The 20,616-nt window shown below is 37.5% G+C and overlaps 1 protein-coding gene across 3 annotated transcripts in view; it reads right to left on the bottom strand.

Moving 5' to 3' along the window:
- Window positions 1–609: 609 nt before the first annotated feature.
- RNGTT (RNA guanylyltransferase and 5'-phosphatase) overlaps window positions 610–20,616 on the bottom strand; it is a 334,659-nt gene continuing 314,652 nt past the window's right edge. For all 3 annotated transcript variants that reach the window (XM_028847363.2, XM_028847364.2, XM_028847366.2), the window contains 2 exons: window positions 4,604–4,727; window positions 610–3,223 (listed from right to left, as the gene is read on the bottom strand). In XM_028847363.2, coding sequence (XP_028703196.1) covers window positions 3,060–3,223; window positions 4,604–4,727 — 288 coding nt within the window. In that variant the 3' untranslated portion in view covers window positions 610–3,059. The remainder of the gene's footprint in view (window positions 3,224–4,603; window positions 4,728–20,616) is intronic.

Genomic DNA, 20,616 nt, shown 5'->3' with positions numbered 1-20,616 from the left:
CCTGGACTTGCGTGAGTCTAGTCCAGAGTTTTCTCCACCACAGGAGTTCTCCCACTTGGGAGTATTTGCTTCTTAGCTTCCAAGGTTTTTTTTTGGCCAGGGAAAACTATATGCAGAGTCCAAAATGGTGGTATCATTTAAACATTTAAAGATGGCAAATTCCATACTATAAAAATGCAATTGCAATGCAAAAAAAAAAAAAAAAAAAAAAAAAAATTGGTAGTTCATGACTTCATCATTTCAGAATATTTATTGCTATTGCTGAGTATTCTAAAAAGTTTAAATGCATTAAAAATAACGTAACAGAATATCTACTCATACAGTAGACTGCTAAGATTAGATGAAGAGAAATAATATAAACATCATGTAAAGATGTGCTTTCTCCCATTCCTCTCCACTTCAAAAATAAAAGGTTCAAACTACACCCCCCTGTGTCAATCAAATTTCTCAGTTTCTCAGAAAGAAAAATAGAGGCTTTCCAAGTCTTTATGCTAATCTCTACAAAGCCAGATGGATTACACTGGGTGTGGCTGACAGCAGTAGGATGTGATGCCAGCAAGAGAAGGGACACAAGAGTATCACCAGTAAAACAAAGTAGATACACTTACGCTAATTTAAATCAGTAGTTTTATTACAATACGCACTGACACACAATTGGAAAAGGAATGTCCTGACATTTTCTGAGCATTTCACGGAAAGCAAATGTAACCATCCACGCAGTAGAGTCATCCACACCTTTTCCTAACAAAAAGCAAAAGCTTTTACATGTGATAACTGAATAAAGCAAAGTTTTCTTATTCCTGTCTAAAAAACTTCAGTCTCAGAAAATAGTTATTGAAGTGAGCTGAGAAAGAGCACATTTCCTTCACAATGTCCAAAATCCTGCCTCTAGATTATCTCCCTGACCTTCTAAATGACTTTTATAATACTGCAGATGGTATTACGTTCAGGGGCTAAATGGGATCTACTTATAAGGCCAACTACTCTATGTCACTATAATTGAAAGGAAAGAATAAATTAAGAAAATTAAGTCCTGCTAAAACGCACAAAGACATGAAGAAAATATCTGGGTGTATTAAGAGTGAGATGCTCTTTTCTCGTAACTCATTTGAAAGGTTACAATTACCATAAACATTTTAACTCCATTAAAGATCATTGGCAAAAGCTTGCTTTCGTATCTGCCAGAGGGCTCTGCCTTTCCCCAGGCTCGGAGGAAAGCAGCACAGCATGGAAGAGCCACTCGTCCTGGGGAAGCAGGCATCAGACTATTTGGAGTTGCATAGGCATTTTTCTAAAATCCATTTTGTAAAAGATACTATGGAAACTTGAGACTTTTCCCTCTTTCAATAGTCATTGTGGCATCAGTTGTTTTAATCCCTTTAGCGCCCAAATGTGCAAAAGCACTCTAGTAAAAAACATTACAATGGCGTTTTGGATAAATTCACTATACATTACATGACTTGGGAACAGTGAAGAAAAAGCCCAAGCATGACTCAACTATTTCATATAGAAAAGCACTGCAGGAGAAAACTTTGCTTAAAAACATTAAAACTCAGGTGCATATAAATACATTTTTGGTTCATCTGTGCTATGTCCATATAGAAATCCTGTCAGATATTCAGTCTACCAGGTAATTCAGTTGGATTTCGTGTCTGACTGAATCAGCAGAAGAATACACACTTGCATATACTTACACAGATATGCATATACATATACAATTCAGATCATGAAAATTTGTTTTAAATACATTTACTTAAAACCTGTACCTCTAAAAATAAATACATTAGCCTGCATTTAGCTAATTCTCAGAGTTCTTTCACAAACCAATTTGAACAGTTTCTCAACAATGGCAGACAATCAATTAGCTGCCCTTTAAATCCATTATCTATCAGTAAACATTTTAAAATTCAGATGTATAACAGAAATAACATCCATAGACTAGAATGCAGATAGAATTCTGGCTTTGAAAATAAATGTCTTGATTTCCTTGATATTTAGTTCCTACAGATGTCTACACTTTGCCTCTGCATTTATGTAGCAGTGGGAGAGCATTTTCTAGTGACACCATTCTATCCCATGACATTACCTTCTAATCAAAGAAGTCAGCTGGCATTCCCTTTGCTGTTTTGTTGGAGGGAAGTAACACAACATCGTTTGCATTTGCTATCACTCCCATAGATCACAGTGAGTTGTGTGTTTTAATGTAATTTACAGTGTGCTGATGCCACTGAGGTAAAGCAGAAGTAGCCCTGGCATTTAAAGAAAAGGAAAGTCTCCCAGGAGAACAACACATAAAGGACCTGGTGGTGTGTGTCCAAGTTCCATGAAGTAGCTCAAAACCACTGCCGGAATGGACACATGGGGTATCTGATATCATAGTCGAAACAATACAAACAGATGAAAATACTCAAAATACTCCCTTTAGAAACAATGCAATTCACAAAAATGGAGCTTTACTTTTTTCTTTTACATTTCCAAAAAACTTGTTAAAATGATATAAACCAGACTAAGCTGTTTAATATAGTACAATACTTAACAACCTTGTCATTTGTTTTTGAATACAGGGATCTCAGAAATGTAGGAAATCCATGGTAAACGACAGCAAGAATGTTTAATGCCATTGCCTGAATTTTTTAAAAGGAAAATTTGCTATAATTGTAACACAGCTTCTAAAAGATACTGTTTTATGGGCTCACAGTTTCCAGATTGTTAACTTTATAAATTAAATGTGAAGTTACCCATATATAAACAAGGCCTCTTTTTCATTGATTTCAATCTTGTTTAAACCTTTGGATATTTCAATCTTCAGATTCCACAAGGTAAGGCTGAGTTTATCAGATAAATAAAATGTTTAAGTCCATGATGTATTGCAGCATTGAGGAAACAAATGCATCAAGTATTTACAGGCTGGCTACAATACCTTTCTTTTCTTAAAAAAAATTCAAATGTGTATCAACATCAAGCCACAGTCGTCTTTCAATTTCTCTGGCTACAAAAATGGGCAACAGCGTTTTCTCCTCATTCATCTTTCTTCTTAACCCTGAAGTCACAAGCAGGTCTTAGGTTAAAGGGCGCAGTCTTTTGGGAGGTGGTGGTGGCATGAGCTCCGTGTCAGGGTCCAGATGATGCTTTCGCTTCTGTCCTTGAGAAGCTGCAGTACATCTGTCGATGAACTCAAACAGCATCTCCTTGGTGACAGGGTTTGAGATGCTATTGCACACAGCTGTGGACAGAGGGACACACGGGTCTCACGTGAGGGTTAATTAAGGCAGCTGACTCACCACAGGCTTATGAGAAAGGTTTTCATCCCAATATGCTAAATACTTCCATTTTACCCATTTGAGTGACATGCTTCACATTGAACTATCTCCTCCCTCCCCTACACCCAAAATGTGTGCTTGTCTAATGGCTACTCTTTACGGCAGTATTAATTTTAAACCAAAACTTTAAACATTTGGGCTATAAGCACGTCTTCCCCATGGTTTTCTATCCCTTCCAAACCAGTTTTTATGGAATTTTAATCTAACACAATGCATTACACCACAGTCTGAATTCAACTAAAACTTGTAAAATGTGTACTATATATAGTCCTTCAATCTTTCTCTCAGAAAGAAGTCCACTCTACGAAACATAAAACATGGCACCAGCTACCATTCCTACTGAATACGTGGTTTCATTGTAGCTGGCAGACCATATTATCTTCTCTTATCAAAATTTAATGCCAGTCTTTTTCATTTTATTTACCTATTTGGTCTTGGAAGAAAAGACATTGGCGTAATCGTCCCTACTTTGGAAATTAACTCATCTTGTCTGAAAATGGATGCTAGTTCCAATGAGAACTCCTAAATGTACAACAGTAACTTTTAAACTGCAAAGCTGAAACTGGAAATTTCAATATTTTCTCATTAGCTTATCATATCCTCCTCATCAACTGTACATTCTAAAAGTAAAGTTTGAATAACCTGTTATCTTGGTTTTTACCTTTTTTCAACTCCACTAAAAATGCAATCCAGAGCAACAACAGCTACTGGTAGTGGTACACCTTATAAACTTCAATTAATTTGTGTTGTTCCCCATGAAAGAAACTTACTATTCTGAATTCCCAAAGCATTCATATTGTACCCAAAGAACACTCTGAAGAATAGCATAGCAGATTTTGTCTTTTTAAATGGTTTTCGTTTACTTTGTTCTCCATTGTTTATAAAGCTATTTTAAGAGCTGGAAATTACATTTTCCCCTGCTAATTTTGTCTTTTACCATCTGGCAAACAATGGTTTTTATAGTTCTGAATAGATCTGAAATTATTGTGGTTTCTGTTGTTGTTGTTGTTCAATAAATTCAACTTGTATACAGCCCAGGATCCTGCCCTTTAAACTTCTCTTTTGGGCGCATGGGCATAAGACCACCAGTTTAGAGAGGAGAACCTACAAGCCAATTGGAGCCAAAGAGAATACAGACTTGACATATCTTTCCCATCAAACAAGGATGAAGCCTAAATGACTATGCCGCATTAAGCAAAACAACAAAGGTAGCACACTTTGGGTCTAACATCTTAATTTTTTTTTTTTTAATATAATAAGCACTGATAAGTTGTCATACTCACCCATGGCAGTGTTGTAGGCATTAGGAAAACTTTTGTCTGTTCTCTGTCTCATGAAGACCCAGCTGTTGTTCTCAAATTTGCATTCTATAATTTTGTTGTCATACTGTTTCAGCTCTTTTGTCACCTGTTTTAAAAGAGAATTGAGGAAAATATTTAAATAATTTGAAAGGCTTTTTGCTTCTACTATGTGACAGGCACATTAGGAAATGATAAAAATACCTCAGTAACTCTTCATGCAGAGCTCTTTGTCATCTGAAGTATCTAATCAAGCTTAAGGTATGGTGTACGCTCCCTCGTACACATGCTCACTTATCCGACATTTTATAAATAGTTGTGAAAACGGCTGTCAATATATAGCAATTAAAAGAAGCTAGGCAGACCAGCCACGCTGGGCCAAATGCAAACATATTACCATGGGGACCAATGCCTTCAATATTGTCTGTGTCTCTACGGCTTTCAGAAATTGAGTATACTCCCTAGGTTTCATCAACTTTCATAAAGGTCTAACCATCTAAATTCCTATGTTAAAATCTAAGAAATGGCCTGTACTAGTTAAATTAAAAAGTTACATATCAATAGTGAATACTAGGATCAAATTCAGGCAATGTGCATCCTAAATATTTTGCTTTCCAAGCAGTGACAATTAACCAACACTCTAATCTTCAGGAAACTTACCTTTTCCATCCCCAAACTAGTACAAATTTAGAGATGAAGCTACTTGTGCCATTAGTTCATGGGTTTTTTGGCTTCTTCACCTCAGATGACTGAATATGGATACTCTATCAAAGCTAACAAGTATCCATGGTAACTATAGAACCTTTTAAAAGATATTTCACTGGGCTGTGAGAATGGTTTTCATAAATAGGAACCTAAGCTTATCTTTGTAGTTTTCAAATCAAATGCCAGTTATGGTAATATTTTAATTCTGTCCTCATCTTGCACGGCTAACAACTTTTCCTCACAATATGGTAGACTGCAATCATTTAACTTCATTAGGATTATCTGAAACATTCTCAGTTTTCTACCCACATCTTCACTACCACCTAGGAATATGATGGGAAGTAAGTTTTTAAAAGATGCTTTCAATTCACAGGTTAGGCAGTACATGTCTTCATAAAAACTTTCAAACTGTATTCTTTTCCCTTTATGAGTATTACATTTGATTGTACCATCTGCATTTTCAACAAATCCAACAGGTCCAATACATTCTGTGGTTTTGGAACTAGACATGCCCAAAAAAGTGATATTCCAAGTAGCAAACTTGCTAAATTTATCCTCAAATATTCATTATTTTAGTCTCAATTCTCTTGCCTTGCTTTCTAGGGACCCATTCCCTTTTATTTTGGAAACATCATCTATATGCAAGTATTGGACAACTCAGTTAGGTAAACACAGTTTTGCTATACCACATGTAGGGTCTAACAGAAATAAGTTTCTAAACCTTTCAGTGTCTATTTCCTAATTTCTAAAATGGGGAACAAGTGTCACTGAAAGAATAATAATGGAAAGTGCCTGGGACATAGTAGACAATCAGTAAAATTGTTAACCGAATATAGAATTAGGCAATGAAACACTGCTTTTTAAAATCTGTGGTAAAAAAAAATTAAATTTTCCATCTTAACCATTTTTAAGTGTACAGTTCAGCAGTGCTAAGTGTATCCACGTATTTTCCAACGGATGTCTAGAACTTTTCCATCTTACAACACTGAAATGCTATACTCCCTAAACACTAATTCCGCCCCTTCCCCTCTACCCAGACCTTGATAACTGCCTTTCTACTTTCTGTTTCTATGATTTTGACTACTTTAGATACTTCATATGAGTATTAACAGAATCACACACTATTTGTCCTTTTGTGACAGGCCTATTTCACTTAGCATAATGTCCTTGAGGTTCATTCATGTTGTAGCAGGTGACAGAAATTCTTTCTTTTTAAAGGTAGAATAATATTCCACTGTATGTATACACCACATTTTCTTTAGCCATTCATCTGTCAATGGACACATGGGCTGCCTCTACCTCTTGGCTATTTTGGATAATGTTGCAATGAACGTGGGTGTGAAAATCTCTCTGAGATTCGGTTTTAAATGATTTTGGATATACACCCAGAGGCAGTATCACTGGATCATAATTTTATTTTTAATCTTTTGAGGACCCCTTTGTTTTCCATAAGGGCTGCATCAATTTACATTCTCACTAACAGTATGCAAGGGTTCCAACGTCACATCCTTAACACTTGTTAGTTTTTCTTCTTTTTTTTTTTTTTTAAATTGACTCCCATTGTTTACTGTGCTGTAATTTAAACATTTCGTTCTTTTCATAGTGGCCATCCTGATGGTGTCATTGTGGTTTTGATTTGCATTTCCCTAATGACTGAGTATCATTCCATGTGCTTATTGGCCGTATACTTTCTTCAGAGAAATGTCTGTCCAAGACCTTTGCCCATTTTTTAATTGGGTTGTTTATTGTTGCTGAGATGTAGGAGTTCCTTATATATTCTGGACATTAACCTCTTATCAGATGTATGATTTGCAATTATTTTCTCCCATTCTGTAGGCTGCCTTTTCACACTGCTGATTGATTCCTTTGATGTGCGTAAGTTTTTAACTTTGATGTAGTCCTCTTTGTCTATTTTTTATTTTGTTGCCTATGATTTTGGTGTTGCTCATAAGAAATTGCTGCCTAATCCAATGTCCTAAAGATTTCGCCTATATATTATCTTCTACAAGTTTAATAGTTTAAGGTCTTATGTTTTGGTCTTTATTTTTGTGTTAATTTTGGTATATGGTATAAGGTAGGGGTTCAACTTCATTCTTTCGCATGTGGATATTGCTTTCCCAACACTGTTAGTTGAATATACTGTCCCTTCCCATTGTGTAGTATTGGTGCCCTTGTGGCAAATCATTTGGCCATATATGCAATGATTTATTTCTGGGCTCTCTATTCTGCTCCATTGGTCTGTGTCTCTATCTTTATGCCAGTAATTAAGTATGCCATCTAAATTAGATGCTTTGAAGTATGTTTTGAAATCAGGAAGTGTGAGGCCTCCAACTTTGTTCTTTCTCAAGATTGTTTTGACCTTTTGTGGTCTATTGAGATTCTGTAGGAATTTTAAAATAGTTTTTTAATTTCTGCAAAAAATACCATTGGGATTTTGATAGGGGTGGAATGCATTTTAGTAGTATAGATATTTTAATAATATTAAGTCTCCCATTCCACAAGCATGAATGTCTTTCTATTTATTTATATCTTCTTTGATTTCTTTCAGCAGGAAACACTGATTAAAAAAAAAAACCTTACAAGTAAATTTACTAAAGGAACCATGATGACATAGAAAGGTTCACTTTGAAAACAGCTGTCAAGAAAATTTTATCATATGCATTTTACAAGAATGGCTTGCTAGTCAACAATGTGTAGTCTGTACTTTTGCTAACTAGCAATTGTGGTCTTTATCATATAGCTTATCATTCTTGTGTTCTCAGTTTCAGAATTGCTATAAATTACGTGTTACTCAATCTGACTACAACAATTAAGCAGTACTATTAACTATCTGTGTATCTCCTTGGCCACTAAAAATCTGGTAAACAGAGCTTTCCAGAAAATGCATGCACCTGCCACTACTAACCTAAACGTATTTCCGCATTTAAGAACAATACATCATTCTTCATTGATCACACCAGTTATAGTCCCAAGATAGACACACTACAAGTTACTCATTTGGTTAAGTGGTAAAATATATTTAACTAATAAAAATAATATCTCCCACATGTACACAAACTAAAAACAGCTTCCATTAATGGTCAGATCAAAAGAATGACTGGTATACAGGAGAGGAGTTTAATTTTAGTATCTAATTTGTTACTATGATAATAATCATCCTCAGCCAATTACATATTATTATTTACTAAAACAGGACTCCATTAGGTCTTCTAATCAACTGTTATCCTAGTTTGAGTTAATGAGACCTTGAAAGTAAAAATAATAAAATATTTATAAAACAGGATTTCACATCTGTACCCCAAATTACATTGAATTGATGAGGTTTTACTGTTTCTGAAAAAACAAACAGAGCAACACACAGTATATTTTATGTTGAAAAAAATGTGTTGGCTGTATCCATCTTAACTGCATACCATACTTCTATACTATTTGAATCTATCAGTAATCTGGGGTTAAGAAACTATCAGATGAAACTGGATCTAGTACTTCTGAAGATTTTAAATTAGCAGCTCAAAGAAAACTTTCACTTACTAATTTTGGCATTCATCTGTAACTCTTGCCTGAGCAATTATTCCTGCAGTGTTCTAATGGGATTTTCTGTATCCTCCATTCCCTCTACATCTAGTATCTAGAGGTCTTCCGTAAGAAAGATTTGCCCCTTCTCCTCTATTTATTCATTTAATTACTTATCTGTATCGTTATGGACTCATGGATATTTATTTTATTCTTTGGCTTATAACAAAATACTCATCACTTATTTTGTTGCTCAAATTGTTCTAGTTTTGGCCATGAAAACTCTCAGTTTGGCTCCCATGTCTTTTTATCTTGCTTCCACCTTTTCCCCATGGGGCCCCCTACCTCTTTTTTTTTCTGAGACAAGATCTCACTCTGTCACCCAGGCTGGAGTGCAGTGGTGCGATCACAGCTCACTACAGCCTCAACTTCCTGGGCTCAAGTCATCCTCCCGCCTCAGCCTCCCAAGTAGTTGAGACCACAGTTGTGCACTACCACACCTGGCTAATACTGCAATTTTTTTGTAGAGATGGGGTATCCCTATGTTGTTCAGGATGGTCTCAAACTCATGGGCTCAAGCAATCCTCTGGCCTTGACTCCCAAAGTGCTGGGATTACATGGGTGAGCCACCACACCCAGCCTATTGGGGATTTTTTAAAAGAACAGAATTACCCTTCAATAGTCCAAGTTATGCTAAGAAAGTACCACCACAACTTATTCTGGTCAGAATTAAACATTATTATTAAGAACAAGGACAGAGGGAGAAAGAAGGAAAGAAGGGGGTGTGGAATGAATACATGAGACTATAAATAAATTTTTGTACATAGAGTTAAACTAAATTGGCCATTTTTTTTCTTTTCTGAAGTTATAATTCTACCTTTTGATAATTCAAAATCTACTTCTATAGTGTGACAGAAGGTGGATTTTAAAAACATATCCTCAAGTAAATGAACTCAAACAAAAATCTTGTTTTCATGTAAATAACTTCAGTTTTTAGTCCTTATGAAGGCATAGAAAATAAAGCATATACATCAGAAATGGGATGGAATTATAAAAGTTTTCCACGTGGTGTCGCAGCAATATGCATAGCTTTAGTCTGAATTATTAGATAGTCTTCTAGAACTACTATCGTATAGCAGGGCCATGATGTATTATTACTTTAAGAAAGTGTGTCCACCTGCTAAAAGAAGTAAAATAAGTGTCACGTTATCTTTTTAAAACACGTTAGACTGGGGGGGGCGGAGCAAGATGGCCGAATAGGAACAGCTCCAGTCTCCAACTCCCAGCGTGAGCGACACAGAAGACCGGTGATTTCTGCATTTTCAACTGAGGTACTGGGTTCATCTCACTGGGGAGTGCCGGACGATTGGTGCTGGTCAGCTGCTGCAGCCTGACCAGCGAGAGCTGAAGCAGGGCGAGGCATTGCCTCACCTGGGAAGCGCAAGGGGGAAGGGAATCCCTTTTCCTAGCCAGGGGAACTGAGACCCACAACACCTGGAAAATCGGGTAACTCCCACCCCAATACTGCGCTTTAAGCAAACAGGCACACCAGGAGATCATATCCCACACCTGGCCGGGAGGGTCCCACACCCACGGAGCCTCCCTCATTGCTAGCACAGCAGTCTGTGATCTACCGGCAAGGCAGCAGCGAGGCTGGGGGAGGGGCGCCCGCCATTGCTGAGGCTTAAGTAGGTAAACAAAGCTGCTGGGAAGCTCGAACTGGGTGGAGCTCATAGCAGCTCAAGGAAACCTGCCTGTCTCTGTAGACTCCACCTCTGGGGACAGGGCACAATAAACAATAACAAACGTAGCAGAAACCTCTGCAGACGCAAACGACTCTGTCTGACAGCTTTGAAGAGAGCAGTGGATCTCCCAACACGGAGGTTGAGATCTGAGAAGGGACAGACTCCCTGCTCAAGTGGGTCCCTGACCCCTGAGTAGCCTAACTGGGAGACAGCCCCCACTAGGGGCAGTCTGACACCCCACACCTCACACGGCTGGATACACCCCAGAGACGAAGCTTCCAAAGCAAGGATCAGACAGGTACACTCGCTGTTCAGCAATATTCTATCTTCTGCAGCCTCTGCTGCTGATACCCAGGCAAACAGGGTCTGGAGTGGACCTCAAGCAATCTCCAACAGACCTACAGCTGAGGGTCCTGACTGTTAGAAGGAAAACTATCAAACAGGAAGGACACCTACACCAAAACCCCATCAGTACATCACCATCATCAAAGACGAGAGGCAGATAAAACCACAAAGATGGGGGAAAAGCAGGGCAGAAAAGCTGGAAATTCAAAAAATAAGAGCGCATCTCCCCCGGCAAAGGAGCGCAGCTCATCACCAGCAACGGATCAAAGCTGGACGGAGAATGACTTTGACGAGATGAGAGAAGAAGGCTTCAGTCCATCAAATTTCTCAGAGCTAAAGGAGGAATTACGTACCCAGCGCAAAGAAACTAAAAATCTTGAAAAAAAAGTGGAAGAATTGATGGCTAGAGTAATTAATGCAGAGAAGGTCCTAAACGAAATGAGAGATGAAAACCATGACACGAGAAATACATGACAAATGCACAAGCTTCAGTAACCGACTCGATCAACTGGAAGAAAGAGTATCAGCGATTGAGGATCAAATGAATGAAATGAAGTGAGAAGAGAAACCAAAAGAAAAAAGAAGAAAAAGAAATGAACAAAGCCTGCAAGAATTAGGGGATTATGTAAAAAGACCAAATCTACGTCTGATTGGGGTGCCTGAAAGTGAGGGGGAAAATGGAACCAAGTTGGAAAACACTCTTCAGGATATCATCCAGGAGAACTTCCCCAACCTAGTAGGGCAGGCCAACATTCAAATCCAGGAAATACAGAGAACGCCACAAAGATACTCCTCGAGAAGAGCAACTCCAAGACACATAATTGCCAGATTCACCAAAGTTGAAATGAAGGAAAAAATCTTAAGGGCAGCCAGAGAGAAAGGTCGGGTTACCCACAAAGGGAAGCCCATCAGACTAACAGCAGATCTCTCGGCAGAAACTCTCCAAGCCAGAAGAGAGTGGGGGCCAATATTCAACATTCTTAAAGAAAAGAATTTTAAACCCAGAATTTCATATCCAGCCAAACTAAGTTTCATAAGTGAAGGAGAAATAAAATCCTTTACAGATAAGCAAATGCTAAGAGATTTTGTCACCACTAGGCCTGCCTTACAAGAGACCCTGAAGGAAGCACTCAACATGGAAAGGAACAACCGGTACCAGCCATTGCAAAAACATGCCAAAATGTAAAGACCATCGAGGCTAGGAAGAAACTGCATCAACTAACGAGCAAAATAACCAGTTAATATCATAATGGCAGGATCAAGTTCACACATAACAATCTTAACCTTAAATGTAAATGGACTAAATGCTCCAATTAAAAGACACAGACTGGCAAACTGGATAAAGAGTCAAGACACATCAGTCTGCTGTATTCAGGAGACCCATCTCACACGCAAAGACATACATAGGCTCAAAATAAAGGGATGGAGGAAGATTTACCAAGCAAATGGAGAACAAAAAAAAGCGGGGGTTGCAATACTAGTCTCTGATAAAACAGACTTTAAACCATCAAAGATCAAAAGAGACAAAGAAGGCCATTACATAATGGTAAAGGGATCAATTCAACAGGAAGAGCTAACTATCCTAAATATATATGCACCCAATACAGGAGCACCCAGATTCATAAAGCAAGTCCTTAGAGACTTACAAAGAGACTTAGACTCCCATACAATAATAATGGGAGACTTCAACACTCCACTGTCAACATTAGACAGATCAACGGGACAGAGAGTTAACAAGGATATCCAGGAATTGAACTCATCTCTGCAGCAAGCAGACCTAATAGACATCTACAGAACTCTCCACCCCAAATCAACAGAATATACATTCTTCTCAGCACCACATCGTACTTCCTCCAAAATTGACCACGTAATTGGAAGTAAAGCACTCCTCAGCAAATGTACAAGAACAGAAATTATAACAAACTGTCTCTCAGACCACAGTGCAATCAAACTAGAACTCAGGACTAAGAAACTCAATCAAAACCGCTCAACTACATGGAAACTGAACAACCTGCTCCTGAATGACTACTGGGTACATAACGAAATGAAGGCAGAAATAAAGATGTTCTTTGAAACCAATGAGAACAAAGATACAACATACCAGAATCTCTGGGACACATTTAAAGCAGTGTGTAGAGGGAAATTTATAGCACTAAATGCCCACAAGAGAAAGCAGGAAAGATCTAAAATTGACACTCTCACATCGCAATTAAAAGAACTAGAGAAGCAAGAGCAAACACATTCGAAAGCTAGCAGAAGGCAAGAAATAACTAAGATCAGAGCAGAACTGAAGGAGATAGAGACACAAAAAACCCTCCAAAAAAATCAATGAATCCAGGAGTTGGTTTTTTGAAAAGATCAACAAAATTGACAGACCGTTAGCAAGACTAATAAAGAAGAAAAGAGAGAAGAATCAAATCGACGCAATTAAAAATGATAAAGGGGATATCACCACCGACCCCACAGAAATACAAACTACCATCAGAGAATACTATAAACACCTCTACACAAATAAACTGGAAAATCTAGAAGAAATGGATAATTTCCTGGACACTTACACTCTTCCAAGACTAAACCAGGAAGAAGTTGAATCCCTGAATAGACCAATAGCAGGCTCTGAAATTGAGGCAATAATTAATAGCCTACCAACCAAAAAAAGTCCAGGACCAGATGGATTCACAGCTGAATTCTACCAGAGGTACAAGGAGGAGTTGGTACCATTCCTTCTGAAACTATTCCAATCAATAGAAAAAGAGGGAATCCTTCCTAACTCATTTTATGAGGCCAACATCATCCTGATACCAAAGCCTGGCAAAGACACAACAAAAAAAGAGAATTTTAGACCAATATCCCTGATGAACATCGATGCAAAAATCCTCAATAAAATACTGGCAAACCGGATTCAGCAACACATCAAAAAGCTTATCCACCATGATCAAGTGGGCTTCACCCCTGGGATGCAAGGCTGGTTCAACATTCGCAAATCAATAAACATAATCCAGCATATAAACAGAACCAAAGACAAGAACCACATGATTATCTCAATAGATGCAGAAAAGGCTTTTGACAAAATTCAACAGCCCTTCATGCTAAAAACGCTCAATAAATTCGGTATTGATGGAACGTACCTCAAAATAATAAGAGCTATTTATGACAAACCCACAGCCAATATCATACTGAATGGGCAAAAACTGGAAAAATTTCCTTTGAAAACTGGCACAAGACAGGGATGCCCTCTCTCACCACTCCTATTCAACATAGTGTTGGAAGTTCTGGCTAGGGCAATTAGGCAAGAGAAAGAAATCAAGGGTATTCAGTTAGGAAAAGAAGAAGTCAAATTGTCCCTGTTTGCAGATGACGTGATTGTATATTTAGAAAACCCCATTGTCTCAGCCCAAAATCTCCTTAAGCTGATAAGCAACTTCAGCAAAGTCTCAGGATACAAAATTAATGTGCAAAAATCACAAGCATTCTTATACACCAGTAATAGACAAACAGAGAGCCAAATCAGGAATGAACTTCCATTCACAATTGCTTCAAAGAGAATAAAATACCTAGGAATCCAACTTACAAGGGATGTAAAGGACCTCTTCAAGGAGAACTACAAACCACTGCTCAGTGAAATAAAAGAGGACACAAACAAATGGAAGAACATACCATGCTCATGGATAGGAAGAATCAATATCGTGAAAATGGCCATACTGCCCAAGGTAATTTATAGATTCAATGCCATCCCCATCAAGCTACCAATGAGTTTCTTCACAGAATTGGAAAAAACTGCTTTAAAGTTCATATGGAACCAAAAAAGAGCCCGCGTCTCCAAGACAATCCTAAGTCTAAAGAACAAAGCTGGAGGCATCACACTACCTGACTTCAAACTATACTACAAGGCTACAGTAACCAAAACAGCATGGTACTGGTACCAAAACAGAGATATAGACCAATGGAACAGAACAGAGTCCTCAGAAATAATACCACACATCTACAGCCATCTGATCTTTGACAAACCTGAGAGAAACAAGAAATGGGGAAAGGATTCCCTATTTAATAAATGGTGCTGGGAAAATTGGCTAGCCATAAGTAGAAAGCTGAAACTGGATCCTTTCCTTACTCCTTATACGAAAATTAATTCAAGATGGATTAGAGACTTAAATGTTAGACCTAATACCATAAAAATCCTAGAGGAAAACCTAGGTAGTACCATTCAGGACATAGGCATGGGCAAAGACTTCATGTCTAAAACACCAAAAGCAACAGCAGCAAAAGCCAAAATTGACAAATGGGATCTCATTAAACTAAAGAGCTTCTGCACAGCAAAAGAAACTACCATCAGAGTGAACAGGCAACCTACAGAATGGGAGAAAATTTTTGCAATCTACTCATCTGACAAAGGGCTAATATCCAGAACCTACAAAGAACTCAAACAAATTTACAAGAAAAAAACAACCCCATCAAAAAGTGGGCAAAGGATATGAACAGACATTTCTCAAAAGAAGACATTCATACAGCCAACAGACACATGAAAAAATGCTCATCATCACTGGCCATCAGAGAAATGCAAATCAAAACCACAATGAGATACCATCTCACACCAGTTAGAATGGCGATCATTAAAAAGTCAGGAAACAACAGGTGCTGGAGAGGATGTGGAGAAATAGGAACACTTTTACACTGTTGGTGGGATTGTAAACTAGTTCAACCATTATGGAAAACAGTATGGCGATTCCTCAAGGATCTAGAACTAGATGTACCATATGACCCAGCCATCCCATTACTGGGTATATACCCAAAGGATTATAAATTATGCTGCTATAAAGACACATGCACACGTATGTTTATTGCGGCACTATTCACAATAGCAAAGACTTGGAATCAACCCAAATGTTCATCAGTGACAGATTGGATTAAGAAAATGTGGCACATATACACCATGGAATACTATGCAGCCATCAAAAAGGATGAGTTTGTGTCCTTTGTAGGGACATGGATGCAGCTGGAAACCATCATTCTTAGCAAACTATCACAAGAACAGAAAACCAAACACCGCATGTTCTCACTCATAGGTGGGAACTGAACAATGAGATCACTTGGACTCAGGAAGTGGAACATCACACACCGGGGCCTATCATGGGGAGGGGGGAGGGGGGAGGGATTGCATTGGGAGTTATACCTGATGTAAATGACGAGTTGATGGGTGCAGCACACCAACATGGCACAAGTATACATATGTAACAAACCTGCATGTTATGCACATGTACCCTACAACTTAAAGTATAATAATAATAAATAAATTAAAAAAAAAAAAAAAAACACGTTAGACTAGTACTTCAAAAAAAGTTCCCCTACTGAAATCTACTGGTGTCTGTGCCTCTATAATGAGGAACCACTGTGTAAATGGGACACCTTGCATTTGCTAGGTTAGAAACACAGCAGCAGGAAGTTTCTCCTTCATGAATGGTGGGGTCTTCATGCCCTTCAGTCAGATACACAACTAATGAAAGCAGCAGCTGTAACTCTACCTTATTTACTTATCCCAAGTCATTATAGACAAGTCACAACTAAAGGGTATGAAATTCACACTAAACTACAGATTTCCACCATCCAATAAAATCAGAGTTAGTCATAGTTACTATTTCATAGAAAATAACTAGACAGATAAACGAAAACATGTTAGTAGTAGTTATTGGTGGATGGTGGAATTAGAAGTGATTTTTATTTTCTTCTCCGTGTTTTGCTGTATTTTCCAAATTTTCAACATTATGTATGTTTAACTTTCATACATTTTGAAACACAAAATCCTAAAATAAACTATGTTTCACCAATGATCCGGTTGGTTTTTAATGTAGAGGTATAAAATATAAGAAATAAATATTTAAATGGAAAACAAAAAGTCTTGGAATAATGCTCTGAGTCCACAGCTCGCAAACTGCAATGAGGCACCCCAGAAAGCTACAGCAAATTCACAAGAGCATTGGGGAATATTTTACATTTTTAGGGAAAAACAGTGACAGGAGTTGAACACCATAAAAATTACTAATTGAAGCGAGTTCACAGTTTTAATACAGAATTCCTTTAGATAACATTATGTCTTTGTAAAGCTGAGTCTGAGGCAGTTATTTTGACTAAAACCACATATTGTGCAAAAATATCAATGTGGAACAGGACATGTGGTTGATGGTTTCCAATCTGATTCCAAGGTTTGAGAAGTTGTATGGTCTTTAACACATTCTAAGTTGTTTGGAAACATAAACACTTACTTGTTTGGATCTATCTGCTTAATAAGTGGAATTGTTAGATATTTCTTTTGGCTTAGAGGTGCTGTGTATGAGGAAACATGAACCAAGCACATTTGCTAGCCTCTGGCCTAAGTCCTTTTCACTTATCCTTTCTGATCCTATCTCTAAAACCTACACACAGATTTATGTCTAGCATTTAGTGGAAACCAACCAAAGTATGAAGAACTTTGCTGCAGGTGCAGAAACCAGATCATGGTAAAGAATAGAATTTCTATGAAGTTAATTTCATTAACTCTGATCTAGATCAATAAAATATGTACTCTTCATTGGTTGTACCAGTTTAGAGTAGAGGAGATCCTCAGGAAAGACATTTCCTTAAATTCCAGAATCATGTGCCTCAGCTTAGCAAGCAGCTTGTACTGTTGATAGCTGGTTAAGTAAAGGAGGCTAAATCTCTAAGCTTTTCTCTGCCTCCCTTTCTCCTTCCTACTCTTTCCTTCCCCACCCCCCCAAAAACAAAACAAAAGGTTTTAAGACTTAAATATCCTCCCTTTGACACAAGAATGAACATTATGCATTTGTACTCTACTTCTGAGTGACGAAGGTGGCATCTATTCTTATTTCTCAGTGTCTAAGGTGGCATCTATTCTAGCACTACAATCTGTTAAATAAAAAGTACATGAGGCCATTAGTTTGGACTAAGCTCCTACACTAAGCCCCAACAGACCAGATTAAAAACCAAAATGGAATCACTTATACTGAAGTCCCACAGCACCAAACTGAAACTTAGTTGTTACCTGACCTGAGAAATCAGAGGGAGATAATAGCCAAAATTCTGAAACAGGCCAGTTTCAGTTGGCATGATAATAAAGTTCCCTCTGCTTTAACCCTTATCCCAGAAAAAGTAACCTGAAACAACCTGATGTTAACCAGTTATTTTTCTGTTGTTGTGTTTCCCTGTTCCCACCTCACAAGGAAAGTAACTTTAAATGGCCAATCTACTTTTTGTCATTTGTTTCAGCTTTCTTCAGTCTTTTTCTGTATATAAAACCAACTTCCCTTGCTCAGCTCAACAGAACACTTATTCTATTTTATGGAATACAGTGTTGCCCGATTCTAGAATTGCAAATTAAAGCCAATTAAGATCTTTAAATTTGTTGTAATTTTGTCTTCTGACAAATCAAAATGAAAGTAAATGTTTCAGTTAAACACCAACTTTATAAAATATACCCAATTATTAAACACATATATAGGCATATGAGCGTTAGCTGATATACAGAGCTAATCCAAAAGATAGCTTTGATGGATGGCAAATATTTTGTGGATACTCATACACAAACTTTACAGTCAAGTATCCATCTAGTTTGTATTTACTATGATGACTATCATTCTTTCATCTACTCCCATGTGGCTTCTACTTTTTCTACTCCAGCAAAACTCTGGCTGGGTTCATCAATGACCTCTGTGTTGCTAAATCAAATAGACTCATCTTGTTTCACCCCTCAGCATTGTCTTACGCATTTAAATTCTGCCTTTTTAAAAACATTTCTCTTTTCTAGACCTCCAGGAAACAAAATCTGGTTTTCCTCCTCTATCCTTTGCTACTCTTTCTCAGGCTTCTTTGCTAACTTCTTCTTTTAAAGTTGACAAGTCCCTAGGGGCTGGTACTGGGTTCTTTTCTTTCTCTAGCAATCTTATTTACCTCCATAGTTTTAAATACCATCTATATGTGGATAACTCCCAAATGTTCTTTTCTTGCCATATTTCCTGAGCTCTAGAACCATCATTCCTCCCACCTGACAAATACTGATCAACCATGTGCCCGGTAAGGTGTTCTGGATTGGTGACATAACAGTAAACAAGGTAGACACAGTCTCTGATCTTTGGAATGTAGTCTAGTGTGAAAGGCAGACAACAAACAAGAAAACAACTACAAAATGTTTACAAAATGATAATGCCTATGGAGAAAATATTGTGTAACAGAGACTAATGCAGAGAGAAAGATATCTGGTTTTAGGTGGGTTCTGAGGAGATGATATTTAAGCTAAGACCTATAGGGTGATAAGACCCCAGCCTAAAGAAGGAAATAAAGGAGGGAGGGAAGGCAGTAGAAAGGAAGGAAAAGTAAGTGGGAGTGCCAAGGGGAGGGGAGACACACAAACTTAAGGCAGTGATTAACAATGTGTCCAAAGGCCTGAGGTAAAAAAGATCTGATGATCTTGGATGCTGAAGCTACAAAGACAATGCAATGGAAATGTCTCTACAAGCCTTTGAATGGGGTCCCACATAGATCTAACTCATTCTCAAGCTCTTCTTCTTATCTCCTATGTTTACCTATATAGGTAAATATATATGTTTTTTCAAAACTCAGCTTTTCACCTGCTTCCAAATCTGTTTCTTCTCTTGTCTTCTCCAATGCAATAAATGGCAACTCCATCCACCCAATTCCTTGTGACAGAGATCTTGGTGTCCTCCTGATCCCTTCCTCTTCTTTCCCGTAATATTCAATTCAATACTCAGGCCTATTAATTCTACAACCAAAATATAATCTGAGTATATGTGTTTCTTCTCTTACTGTCATCATCATAGTCCAACCTATCACAGTGTCTCGATTCTTGTGACAGCTTCCAAACTGGCCTCTTTTATATTTTCCCTCCTATCAATTCCTCATACTGAAGCCACACTTATTTTTGAAAAATGTTAATCCAATCAAGTCATTCTCTTGCTTAAAAGAAAAACAAACAAAAGACCTACAGATTGAAAAGGAAGAAGTAAGACTGTCTTTCTTCACAGACAACAATGATTACTTACATAGAAGGATCTACAAAGAGGATCCTAGAACCAGTAAGTTTAACAAGGCTGCAGAATCCAAGGATGTTAAATACATACATAAATGGATGCAGACTGTAAGAACACTAAAACCAATTGAATTTCTACATACCAACAATGAACAGTTGGAAATTTAAAATTTAAAAGTATAATTTACAACACAACTAAAAAACATGAAATAGGTATAAACCTAAAAATACTATGTGCAGGATCTGCATGTTGACAACTACAAAATACTGCTGAAAGAAAGAATCAAGGAGAACTTAAATAAAAAGATATATACCATGTTCATGGATTGGCAGATTCAATATTGTTAAGATGTCAATTCTTCCCAGTGTGATCTATAGATTTAACATAATCACAAGCAAAATCCCAAAAGGATTTTTTAATGGATATCAACAACCTGATTTATATGGAAAGCCAAAGAAACTAGAAAAATTTTGAAAAAGAACAAATTTGAATAAGTGATACTAACTGACCTCAAGACTTAGTATAAAGTTATAGTTATCAAGACAGTGTGGTATTATTGGTAAGCAGAGAGACACATGGATCAGTGAAACAGAATAGGGAGCTCACTTTAAATCCACAAATATAAGGTCAATTGATATTTGACCAAGGCACAAAG

The sequence above is a fragment of the Macaca mulatta genome, chromosome 4 (genome assembly GCF_049350105.2).
Source record: "Macaca mulatta isolate MMU2019108-1 chromosome 4, T2T-MMU8v2.0, whole genome shotgun sequence".
In the NCBI taxonomy this organism is placed as follows: domain Eukaryota; kingdom Metazoa; phylum Chordata; class Mammalia; order Primates; family Cercopithecidae; genus Macaca; species Macaca mulatta.
The sequence above is the reverse complement of the archived record's forward strand: the minus strand, read 5'-3'. Positions and strand labels throughout refer to the sequence as shown.